Consider the following 12,981-nt stretch of genomic DNA (forward strand, 5'->3'; position numbering starts at 1 on the left):
CAGAATGATTTAGGAATGTCCTAGATGATTTTACTGATGAAATGGCTAGATTTGTAAGTCACTCCTGTAATGTATATAGAATATTTAACACAGTACCTGGCCTGAGGTAGGTATGCAATAAATGCTAGTGAAGATTTTCAAAAGGACTTTTCCCCCACCCACCAGTCCTCAGAAGCCAAGAAGATGCTTTCTAAACACATTCAAATGCTAAGAGCCAGTGGAGCTACTCTTGAGACTGTGGCTTTTATGAGTAATCTTTTATGTAGCATGGAGTTGGTTTAAAAAGCATCCTTTTTTTTCTAAACGAGTATGGTTTTGATTAACCAGGGTCTATGATGAGAGCTGTGGGGCACCCACTGTTTCCATAGCTGATCTCCTGGGAAGATTCATGGGATCTGAGCCTCCAATGAAATTTGGTATATATTCCCAGATGAGAGACAGGAACAATGGATCAGCCCAGGGACCAGGGCCAGCTTCCACCCCCAGACCAAAGGAAGAGAGTTTGGATGGAATTTAGACCTCCCAGTCTGGGGTGCCTAAAGAACTGAAGGCAGACTGGTTGCTCTTTTCAGGCTTTGGGGGAATATCATGATGAGCATATACAAACTCTGGTCTTCTCTAAAGCCCAGTCCTCTCCTGGCCCAGCTGAGCCATTCTGTCTTCAAACGATAAGCTTGTAGCCATTAACTGGACTGGCCAGCTAGTCCTAGCATATGGAGGAGCCAGAACCCCCAACCCATAGTGACAAGGATAGTGATGAGAGCCATGGACACTCCCTAACTTGGTTACTGTGTTACAGAAGCAACATCCAGGGCAGCGTCATCTGCAACAATGCTGTAATCGAGAAGGGAGCAGACATCAAGAACTGCCTAATTGGAAGCAGCCAGAGGATTGAAGCCAAAGGTAAACCAGAAACCAAATTACAATCACAGGTGCCATTTTTTACATATCACAGTAGCACAGATAATGCTCAGTGCTGGTGAGAATTGGGGAACAAGCATATGCGTACACTTCAGGTGAGAACATAAATTGATAAAGCCATCTTAGGAGGGGATTGACATCACTGTCAAATTTTTTAACTTTGACTTTACAGTTCCATTTTTAAGAATTTATCTTGTTAGATAAGCTCATACATATTTATGCAGCCTTACTACCAAAAAATTGAAAACATAGCAGAAAGATCTGATGACCCAGATTGGCACTAATACTTTACAGTGGCTGTTAGGCATAAGAGAGAAGGGCCAGTGATCCAACAAAGGCTCTGGAACTAGCTCTGGCCTCCTGCAGTCCTTGAGTACCTCATCTGACCTGATAGTTAAGAGAGAGAGTCCCATAGATTCTTGGCCTGGAAGAAGGTTAGCAGCTTCTTCAGAAGCCGTTTTCTCAGAGCCATCCTCAGCTGCTTAGCGATGATGCTGTGAGCTTTACTGTTAGCTAGCTCTGCGCTGTAGCTGTAGAAAGACTGTATAGTGCTTCAGAGACATGCAGACATCAGGATTTCCCTGCTGGGCTGGTCAAATTTGAATGATCCATAATTTGGCTGGGTATTTTTAACCAAAAAGTAGACAAAGCTCAAGGTCAGTAAGGATGGCTCATTCCTTTTCAGATTATTCCTAAACCTAAAATAGGATGGGATAGGGGAGTTGCTGAAGGAACTAAACCCACCAATTCTGAATTGGTGTAAGCCACATCATTTTCCTTCTCCCAGTAAGTAGAGGCCTTCTTCAGTTTTTTCTCCTTCCCTTTTTTAAAGTTGTATACTTCCCTTGTGAACTTTAGACTCAAACAGACCCGGGTTCAGATCTCAGCTGTGCAACTCACTGGACGTGCACCAGGTTAAGTTTTTAATTTCTTGGCCTCAGATTTTTGAAACTAGAAAAATTGAGACAATAATACCTATCTTGGAGGATTGTTGTGAGAATTAAATACAGTTAAATGTTGTGAGGAGTACACACAGCTTCTGGAGCATACCAGGGGACTTAGAGCTCTTATTATACACACCATGCTCTTGTGCCTCTCCATGCCTTTGCACATGCCCCCTCTCTCTCTGGAATTCTTGATGACTCTGCCCAAGTGCTTTCCCTATTGAACCTTCCCTGACTCTTCCCATGATGCCCCACAGTCAAAATGAGCATTCCTTCCTCCTCTGCTCCTTTTTCAATACCTTTATTAAAGTACGTACACAAGTTATGGCTATTATTTATGAATCTACCTTCCCTACTAGACTGAGATCCTCAGGCCAAGGATTGACTTATTTCAATATGTATCCCTAGCTCTCAGAACAGGTCCTGGTTTATCGTAGATAGTGGGAAGGGGAGAGATGAGTGAATGAATTTTGGATCCATAAAGGGAATTTGGGGGCATTTCAGGGCAGAGGGTTCGGGTTCCAAGAAAGGCATTTGTGAGTTAGTTGCAATTATCATGAAATCTCTTCTGGCTTTTCTTCTAAACTTATGCTGATGAAAGAACCACATGCAACACCGATAAATGAACTGGGGAGATGTGGCCTTGGCCTGAAACCACCCTTCAACCTTTTTCTTCACTTGAGACTAGATGCAACTCTCCTCTTCATTGCCTTTCTTCTCACATTTCAAGTGCTTTCTTCTTCTACGTGTGAGAATTGTCATTTCTAAGAGGCCTTTCCTGGGTGTCACTAGTTTACCAATAAGGTTCTTTGTTATAAGCATCATAAACTAATAACTCTGGCTGATTTAAGCTGATAAAGAATTCATTGTAAAGGTAGGTAGCTCACAGCTCTAAGATAGTTGCAGAATCAAGCTTAGAAAATGGGTTACAGCCAAGATTTACACTCCAAATCATTCTGGTGAGGACACTGCTGCCATCCTTGCTGAACACTGGTTATCACAGTTGGCAGTGCTACTCCAGCCGCCCAGCAGGTGGATTCTCTCTGGTTCCTACTTTTTTGTGTGGTGGCCCAGCCCAAGGTTTGTGGTGGCTGCATTAACAGGTGAAGCCTAGATCCTATACCCATGCCCTAGCTACAGGGAAGGCTGGCATTTTTAGTTCAGTTAGTAGGAGACAAACTCCACCCAGTGTCTCACCGGAGAACCTTTGAACAGGAGTGTTGGTCAGCAGCGGTGCCCCAGCTATTGGTACTTTCTGCTGTGATCCCGTGCCAGCTGAGAGTATTAGCTTAGGTGAGAGGGCTGAGACACCAGCTTGAACTCCAGCACAGGAGGCATGGATGGCCCTGCCCTCCTAGAGCGCCACTGGCCTACAGCTATTGTTTACAGCTTTAAAATGTTCTCACATGCATTGGCTTATTGGATTCTCATAAAAGCCATCTAAGGTAGGGATTCATTATTGACCCATTTGGTGAAGTGGAAACTGAGACTTTGAAAAGTTGAAATTTACCCAAGGTCATAGCTAGTACATGACAAAACTGGGTCTTCAGCCTGAACTATTGACAGCCTCCAAAAAGACCAGAAGAAGAAGCCATTCCTGGCTTGTCTAGCAGAATTTGGTCATTGATACCCTTTTTCTCCCTTTAGTCCATCTTTCTCGGACCAATAGGAAAAATATTTTTGGCCTCCATATTATGGCTCTTACTCTCCTCAGGAACGTCAGGTCTTAGCTCTTTCTCCTGCTCAGCATACCAGTTCACCCAGGCCTACCCTTGGCTTGCAGAGAAACTTGTTTCTTGAGCATCTGAGGCCTGTTGGTTGTTTCTTAAAAATAGGATTGAGAACACCAGCCTTTTCTCTGACTCCATGGAAGGCCTTGGAAGGGATCCCCAGAGCTTCAAAAGCAGCTGCTCAGCTGGTCTGTGGGGCTGCTTTCTTATCCCATCCCCTCCCCTGTCTCCTCATTGCATTTCTCTCTCCTGCTTTGTTCTCTTCTATTTGGGTTTATGGCCCCACACCATGTTTCTTCCACCGCCTTCTTGCCTCTTTGTCTTTGTAAATTATCTCCTGCTCAGCAAAAAGTAGAAACATCCCCTAGTGCTTTTCTTCTTTCAGTCCCTCCTGGAGCCAGGAGCTGCTTCCTTTTGTTGTTTTTACTGGCATATTTGAATGAGTGAACTCCATTTGCCACTGCCCTAGAGTGTCCCTCCTTTCTTATTTGCTGGAACCTGGAAACTCACAGTTTCTGCTTGTTCTTCTCCCCACTTCCAGCAAAGTAATGGTGCTCCTTTCTTTTACTTTGCAAGGACCCCTCTTCATTCTGTGTGCAGAATGCATGAATGTCAACTGAATGCCAGTATTGAGGCACATCTCCCATCAGGGAGCGTAGGGATGTGCCAGCCAAACCCCTCGGATGTCACAGGCTGCAGCGTCTCCTGGGCTTTCTGGCTGTAACTACATGCCCTCTCCTTAACGGTCCTGAAGGAGAGATGGCCAGGGAAGTCACCTGGACTTTAAACTGGAGAACCCCAACATTTCTTGCTCTGTCCTCTATGCTAGAGGGACCATTGCGTCCAGCACAGTAGTCAGTGCCTTCCTGCCACAGGTACTCCTGGCCAGTCACCTGTTCCCACTATCACTTTTCTTTCTTTCTTTTTTTTTTTAATATTTATTTACTTATTTATTTTGGCCGCGCCGGGTCTTAGTTGCTGCACGCGGGATCTTCGTTGCGGCATGCGGGATCTTTAGTTGCAGCATGCAGGCTCATAGGTGCCACATGTGAGCTTCTTAGTTGCGGCATGCGGACTTCTTGGTTGTGGCATGCAAACTCTTAGTTGCGGCATGCATGTGGGATCTAGTTCCCTGACCAGGAATCAAACCCAGGCCCCCTGCATTGGGAGCGTGGAGTCTTACCCACTGGACCACCAGGGAAGTCCCCACTATCACTTTTCTTTGAGGCTGAGCCACATTGAGAATGCAAATTCCAAACCATCAGTGCAGCAATCAAGACCTGTTAACTATGGATGGCCCAGACAAACATCAACTCAGGTCCTCACTAGCAAAGAGTCAGGAGATGGCAAAGTCCCCAGTCAGTCTTCCTCCCATGGAGGGATTTCAGGAAAAAATATTCATCCTCAGAAGCAATGCCGTCCCCTCTCCAAATCCCAGTCATTTGCATGCCACAGAGTCACCACATCCATAGCAGTCTTCTACACCAAAAATGGGACTATCGTAACCCAGCGTAGGCCCCCCTGCCCTTTTTTAGCACTACCAGGAGAACAAGGCATTTTCTAACAGTTCTGGCTTTACTCACCCCACCCAGCCTGCTCAGTTAATGAGATTATCTCTGGCAAAAATCCTGGCAGCCAAGTTTGACCTCCTGCTCAAGCCAACTGAAAAGCCACAGCCAACAAAGTCAAAACCTGGGAAACTAATTGGACATTTCATCTGAGTCTTTTATTACTGTCAGTGAGAGAACTTGGATCTCTTCCCTGGTCCCACAGTGATCAGTCCTTTGGCTGTGAAAGTAGACCTGATGGGTACATAGGTCAAGTCCTGGCCAGCAGGAGTCCTCCCCAGCTTCCCAACAGTGCAGCTTTTCATATGTGACTTGTCATTCCCTTCTACCTCACTGGTTTTTTTCCCAACTTACTTTCCTCCCTTGTACTCTTCCCTTTAGGATCTTTCCCAACCTGATTCCAGCCCAGAACTTTTCCAGTGTGTTTATCGGAGCCTGCTTCCAGCCCTGGCCAAGCAGAACTAGTACTGCTTGCTTTTCCCCTTCAGGTTTCCTCTACCTTACTGAATCTCCATAAAAATACATCTTCCCCCAAAATGCCAGATACAGTCTTCCTCCCTTGAGTCCCAGTGAGCAAACCAGAGATGGTGCAGGTATTTATTTGGAGCCTAGCAGAGCAGAAGAAGGTGTTGTTTGCCTCAGCCTAACCCCTCATTAACCCCTCTGGTCTGGAGCACTGAGGACCAAGAAGTGTTAATGAAACTGGCACTGTCTTCAGAACATTCCAGTGTCCCTGGAAACTAGGAAGAGACTGGGTGAAGGAAGAGCAAATGTCAGAGTCTGGTTATGAGATGATGTGGCTAACTGATGACTACAGAGGGATAAAGGGCAAAGAGGAGCTTTTGGAGGTGCCCTGGGAAGCTAGCCAGAGAAGCATTTCCTTTGTTCTTTTCTGGTCAGTCTTACCTCAAGGTAGAGCCTGATTGACAGTCACACTCCAGGACCAGCCCCAGGCCTAGGGAATTTAGCAGCCTGAGCACTGTCTGGGCCTCCCTCCCATTCCTCTCACTGAAGGAAGCAGATGGCTATGAAGTATAAAAAGAACACCTCCTAGGGCAGGAGTACACAGGCCAGACGCAGCCACATCCTGTAACTTCCGTTTAATACTCATCAAGACTCTTTACATCAATTATCTTACTGAATCCCCACAACTTTGTGAGGAAACTAAAGCCCAAAGGCATGAAATAATTTGCTCAAAGTTAAATTACCAATAGAATTCAAATCTCTATGGCTCAGAGCTCTCCTATTCTGCACTGTCACCTTTTCTTCTCACATGAGATTGCCTCTGTCAAATACAATGCTGAAACAAGAAACTCTGTGAAAGGCCTAGACCTTGGTTTCTCTTCCTACTGGAGAACATTAGAGAAATAGGCCCGAAGATGCTCTAGACCCACTAGGACCTTTGCTGTAACGCACCAGATGTGTCAGTTATATTCTCTTTGACAAGGGGATTGGAGGCCTTCTCCTCCATACATGCTCCTTTTCCCACTTCTCTACCCTCTCATAACCCCCAAAACACACACACCTTCAACAAACAATTACCGCCTATCTTCTAGTCTCTGGGAGGCTAGGGGTGTAAAGATGAGTAAGACTTGCCTCTTGCTGTCCAGCTGCTCACAGTCTATTATAGAGACACAGATGAGTAAAGAAATAAGTACAGTAAAGTTTCACGGGTATGATGGTAGAAGACTGTCAGGGTTAATTAAGGACAGAAGAGAGAAATTGGTCAGTTCCTGGCACAAGGATCAGGAACGCCATATCAAAGGAGAGAATTTAGGCTAAATCTTAAAATTGTTGGCTATTTACCAAATATACAAAAGGGAAGAACCTCTCAAGCAAAGGGGAACCATGTAAACAGGCACCTGACGGCAAAAAACAATCTGATATGTTGGGAATTGAAAATCATTTGGAAAATCTAGAATATAGTGTATAAGGGAGCTATAACAAGAAACAAAACTGGAAAGGTGGATAGAACAGAGGACATGTCTGAAATCTCAAAGTCTCCAAAGCTTCGGTCAGAAACCCCCTTTCTACTGACAGAGCAGAAGTAGGCTCCAGGCTGTGGGCAGTATGAACAGAACAAAACATCTCTTACTATCAAACTTGGTCCCATCGTTAACGATCTTCATTTTGCTGCACCAAACCCTTCTGAGGCTGAAGTAGAACCTCAGGAAAGTCAGAGTTTCTGCCTCACCTATCAGGGTCACTCTCAAGCCCCCAAGTGTGGCAAGAAACATGTTGGACCTTTAGAAGCCAAGCTAACCCAGAAGGAATCCATTTTCAGCCAGGTGGTCAGCCTTTTCTGTCTGAGCCAATAGAACAGTGAAAGCTCTCCTGCCTCCTACATCTGCTCCATACCTCCAGGGAACAAGCAGACAGCATGCTCCTGGTTTCCCCTACCCCTTCCAGACCATTGGTTCACTGCCTCCTTTCTATAGCTCTTACTCCTTGAAAGCTAACCCTCTTCTTAGCTTTCACCCCATCATTGGTAAGCTCCCAGGGCACTCCCCTAAATATATTGAGGGTTCACAGTCTTCCCCTTTCCTCCCTCTCTTTTTCCAAACATCTTGGACAACTTAAACATATTCATCGCTGAACCATCCAGCCCCTCAGCTTCACCATTCCCTGACCTTCTCCACCAACCTTCACTCCCTTGCAACTTTAGCTCTCTACTTACATAACCATACCCTATCCCTCTCATTACCCCAAACCTCTGAAATCTTTCATGTGCCAGTAGCTGTGCTAGACACTGGGGTGTGATCATAAATCCACTGCCCCTGCCCTCAAGATTCTTACAGTGAAGTAGAGATAGAGATACACATCAGGTAGAGTGTTTTCAGAGAGCAGGAAGTAGACAGTTCGGAAAGGAAGGCATCACATAGTGGAGGTGCTTGATTAGGGCATTTAGGGTGAGTAGGGAGGGGAAGAAAGGCATTCTAGGCAGAAGGAACAGCATGTACTAAGGTCTAGAGCTGTAAAATAACATGGCTTCTAGGTACAAATGGAGAGTGATGGAAGATAAAGCTGGAGAGGTAGGCAAAGGTCAGGTCATAGAGGACCTTATGAGTTTGGACTTTATAAAAATAATAACGACCACTGTTTGTCAAACACTCAATGATTCTTTAACTCATTGAATCCTCACAATAACCCTGTCGAGTATGTGGTATTATTTACATGTGACATATGAGGCATCTCCCTTTCTCCTTTGAATATCTCCATTTAACTATTTAGTCTCTTTTCTTCTCACTGTTTTCCCCCATTCCCTATCTTCTGGCCACACCACAGTTTTTCACATTCCTCTTTCTTACATCTTTATGTCTTTGCTCATGTTGTTCTAACACCCTGGAATGCCTTCCCCTTGATATACTGCCTGAAAAAACTCTATCATTCTTTATGACTCAGTTCCAGTCCCCCTCCTGTGTGAAGTCTCCTGAAAGCCAGGTGTATAGAGAGTCAGTCGCCTCCTCCTGTGTGGGAAGATGCTGTCTCTTCCAAAGTCCTTTCGACAGGTTGTATTCCCAAGAGCTTCTAAAGAGCAGAGCCACATAGGAGAGGAATGAATGTTTATGAACACAGAATTAGAAGTAATTGGATTTGAAATGACATATTTTGCTGCCATTTCTTAAACAATCTTTTCTTTTTCTTTTATAGCCAAACGAGTGAACGAGGTGATCGTGGGGAATGACCAGCTCATGGAGATCTGAGTTCTGAGCAAGTCAGACTCCTTCCTCTTGGCCCCCAGAACTACAGATGTTGGCTGGCCCACCTGTTTGACTCTGTATTTATTTCCCAATAAAAGAAGGGCTCCCAAAGCCATGCTGGAAACTTAGGGAGTAGTCCCAAGCTCCACATCAAATGGGCTCCAGAGATACACAGTGTGTGTTCATGTTGTAGAGACCATCTGGAGCTGGCGTGTGGAACAATGGGCTAGCTCTTGTACACCGAGGTTATCAGGCAGGGGCAGCAGCTGTCCAGTGGTGAAGTTCCTAGGAGGGCTACTTTCTGACTGGCTGGCCCAGCCTAGTCCTTAAAAGCATCTCCCACCTGAAAGGACCTGGGGGTATTTCAGTCCCTGACCCTAATCAGGCTTTCTAGACCCATAGGCCTAGCTGCTGCCATTGCGACCTCTGCATATCATGTTCCCTCTACAGCTGTCAATTTGGGCAGCCTGGCCCCTGAACCTCAGTCCAGGACTTACTACTCTGCTCCCATACCTACCACACAGATTTCTGGCCCCTGACACCACACCACCGCCAGCCTCACCCTCTAACCCCTGCCATTTACTTCCTATCCTTCCAGTCTCGGGTCAGTTTCTCCAGCTCAACTATTATACCTTGGAGACCCTAAAGCAATCAGGAGGCAGCCCCTGCCTAGCCAACAAGCCTATCCCCACAGGTTTTAGTGGAGGAAAGAGCAATAAAAGAAAGCCATGGTTTGAGAGAAGCCACACCCCTTCTCACCTCCTCTTAGTGAGGTCTGCCCAACCTGGTAAGGAAGAGCCAGCAACCTATATCATCATTTGAAATTCTTTCTGAGTCTTCTCCAACTGCACTCCTTTATACCCTAATTACACAGACTCTCCTGCTTCAGATCATTGAGAAGTGAGATTTCAGTACTCACAGCTCTTCTGGAGCCCTGTGCACCTTGCCTTCACCACCCCCGCTCCCAAACACACTCTGCTCTTGCCTCTTCCTACGTTGCTTTTACAGCCTGCAGGTGTTTGGTGGAAGATGAAAGTGGTTCCTGGGATGAGATTTCACCTCCTAGAATTATCAAAGGAAAGGTTTCTCTTGATGTGCTCACTGTGGGTGGCTGTAATTACAAAGAATGATTTGAAATACTGGTTTCTACATTGCTTCAAAAATCTGAAGTCTCTCAAGTTCATTTGAGTGATCTTGCCTGAATCTTAGTTGCTTTTATTGAACTTGTCAGAGACTAGATGAGCATTCCTACCCTGGGGGATCTCCACCTCCGCCAGCCTTCTTGGTTGCTCTAGAGCTCCACATTCCTCCCACTGGTCAGGACAAGGTTCCTGAAAGTTTGTCCTAATCAGACAGGAGCTGAAATGGCGCAGCAGAGTGGTTGAAATTGATAGGACTGCAGGGGAGGTGGGAATAAAGAGCTGTGGTAGTGCCCAAGATGATCCCCTTTGGAGGTGATATTAAATTTGTGGGGCTCCGATGATGCTAGAGACAGTCCTGGCCTCGATGGAAGAAGACCTGCCCTGTGGAATGTTGTTTGGCTTTGGCCAAATCACTGTCTATCTCTGTCCCTAAGTTTCCACATCTGCAAAATGGAAAAGTTGGACTGGGTGACTTTTAAGTGACTTTCTCAGGTTTTGTCCCCTCTCAGAGCTTTCTGACCCTTGGGGTCCAGGTGGCCCTTGACCGCAGAAAGGGGATAGAGGTGGGTGGATTTGGAGGTAGGGTGGGGTAGGGGAAGAGAAGGGATTGATTAAACTGTCCCAGAGCCTTCCCATACCCCTTTCTGATCTTCCCCACTGAACTCTTGGAACCCCTGACAGTAAAGTAGAGGAAAAGCCTCTCCTCTACCTTCCCTTGCACAAGCCCATGAGCAGCTCCTGCTCCAAGGAAAGGAGGGAGCTGGAGAAAACACAGGGTGGGCTTCCCTGGTGGCACAGTGGTTAAGAATCCCCCTGCCAGTGCAGGGGACACGGGTTCAAGCCCTGGTCCAGGAAGATCCCACATGCCACGGAGCAACTAAGCCCACGAGCCACAACTACTGAGCCCACGTGCCACAACTACTGAGCCCACGTGCCACAACTGCTGAAGCCCACGTGCCTAGAGCCCGTGCTCCACAACAAAGAGAAGCCACCACAGTGAGAAGCCCGTGCACCGCAATGAAGAATAGCCGCTGCTCGCTGCAACTAGAGAAAGCTGGCGCGCAGCAACGAAGACCCAATGCAGCCAAAAATAAATAAATAGATAAATAAATAAGAGTTTACAAAAGAAAGAAAAAGAAGACAAGGTAAAAGTCCCCCAGGGGAAGACCTTGCTGAGTTTGAGTCCCAGCTGGGAGCAGCCCCCAGCTCAGGACACTGCTGCTATTGTCTCCAACAACTCCAGAACTGGCTGAGTGCCCAAGGTGCTTTGATTTCTCTTCTCTTTGCTCTATTTGTCTGCCAGAAGGCAGGGACAGCTTTTGTTTCCTTTTGGCAGCATCTACAGAGGTTTGAAATGTAGTGAGCAACTGAATGTCCACTGGCCAGCTACCTCTCCATGGGACAGAAACCAGAAGAGCCAGGCAGGCAAAAGAATTGACAGAATCTGCCCTGCCTCTCTCTCCCAGTGATGCTGCATGAGGGAAGTGGAGGAGAGGGGGAAGGGGGCCTTTAATGCCAAATCAAGGAGGACTCTGGGGAGGTGTTGAGGAACAGGGTTCTGGGAGCTTGCCAGATCAGACACAATTTGATGGCTACTGGTGCAAGAACCCCTCCCCCAGTAACCCATCTCCACTACCTGCCAGCAAGAGCTCCCTGAGCCTGTAAGGGGATTGACCGCCAAGACTGCCCTCCAAGCTTTTTCCAAGGTGAGAGGCTGAACTTCCCAGTTCTTCACCACATTACTTTTGCTAGCCCACTCCCATCTTCAGTGGAAAGCGTCAGGGAAAACTCTAGCTGGATCCCAAGAGTGATCTAGGGGTCTGCACAGCCTAGTTTAGAAGCTGTTCCTATTTCCACAGAATTGCAAAGAGTAGACTTTTTTTAATCCACAGGCATCCCTACCCCTAAGAAGGTACATAAGCCAGGTCTTGGTATGCTGCTTTTTAAATAGTTAAATGTGTCTGAGGAAGGGGGAGAGGGGTGTGGGAAGGACCACCCAGACAGAAGGTCTAGAAAGCTCAGCTCTGATGGAGCTGACAGGGAGATAAAGAGGCTGAGCAGGAGAACACATTCTACTAGAGGTCAGGATGACCTGTCCTCAGCCTGAGCCATCTGCCACCACCCAGAAGGCTTGCATCAGGGGCTTTTCTGCCATGGATAAATGGGGAAATTCTGCCTTGATTCTTATCCTCTCTCCTTCCCTCACCATCAAGGTAAAAGGCCATTCTCTGATCTCTGGTTGCAGCCTCTAGCACTAGAGACTTGACAGGTGCTACTGGAATAAATCTGCCTAGAGGGAAGGGGCATACATTCCCAGGCTTGGCCCCTAAATGTAATGGGTGGTAGTGGGGGGCTGCTAGGGCATCTGCTTCCCTCCTCCATATCTCAGGGTCATTGACTTTGCCTGGCCCAGGTAACAGAAGCCAGCCCAAAGCATGGTGAGTGAGTAGCTTGGGGAATACCAGGGAAAGAAGGCCTGCCCTGGCTCCTCCCTCATGGACCCTACCCTGAAACCAGGCTGATGACTTTCCCCAACAGTGTGTGTGTGTGTGTGTGTGTGTGTGTGTTGTGTTTTGCTTCACTTTTCCTGGCACTGTTCCTCAGCTATATATATTATCTCATTTAATCCTTAGGGCAATGTCAGAGATTATGTGACTTGCCCAAGATCTCATAGCCAGTAAATGAAAGATCCAGACCTTGAACCATGTCTTCTCCTTTTAGATTCTGTCACCCTCCCACCTCTCCCATCCAGATCTTCTCACTTCTGGAAACCTCCCTGAGTATTCCAGCTCACAGTGGTTTCCCATGTGGTCTCTGTGCTCCCTCTTAGGCTATGAACTTCTAAAAATCAGGTACTCTGCAACCCCAGAGCTTAGCAAAGGGGTGGCTCCATAAGAGACCTTAAGGAATATTTGTCTCAATCAGTAGTTAGATTTACTCCCTTGTGATAATGAATGATTGCTTTTCTCTTTTTG

The 12,981-nt window shown here is 46.6% G+C and overlaps 1 protein-coding gene across 2 annotated transcripts in view; it reads left to right on the top strand.

Annotated features, from left to right (window-relative positions):
* EIF2B3 (eukaryotic translation initiation factor 2B subunit gamma) overlaps window positions 1-8,988 on the top strand; it is a 163,833-nt gene extending 154,845 nt beyond the window's left edge. For both annotated transcript variants that reach the window (XM_061186647.1, XM_061186648.1), the window contains 2 exons: window positions 800-903; window positions 8,815-8,988. In XM_061186647.1, coding sequence (XP_061042630.1) covers window positions 800-903; window positions 8,815-8,867 — 157 coding nt within the window. In that variant the 3' untranslated portion in view covers window positions 8,868-8,988. The remainder of the gene's footprint in view (window positions 1-799; window positions 904-8,814) is intronic.
* The last annotated feature ends 3,993 nt before the right edge of the window (window positions 8,989-12,981 follow it).

Source organism: Eubalaena glacialis, chromosome 3, assembly GCF_028564815.1.
Source record: "Eubalaena glacialis isolate mEubGla1 chromosome 3, mEubGla1.1.hap2.+ XY, whole genome shotgun sequence".
In the NCBI taxonomy this organism is placed as follows: Eukaryota; Metazoa; Chordata; class Mammalia; order Artiodactyla; family Balaenidae; genus Eubalaena; species Eubalaena glacialis.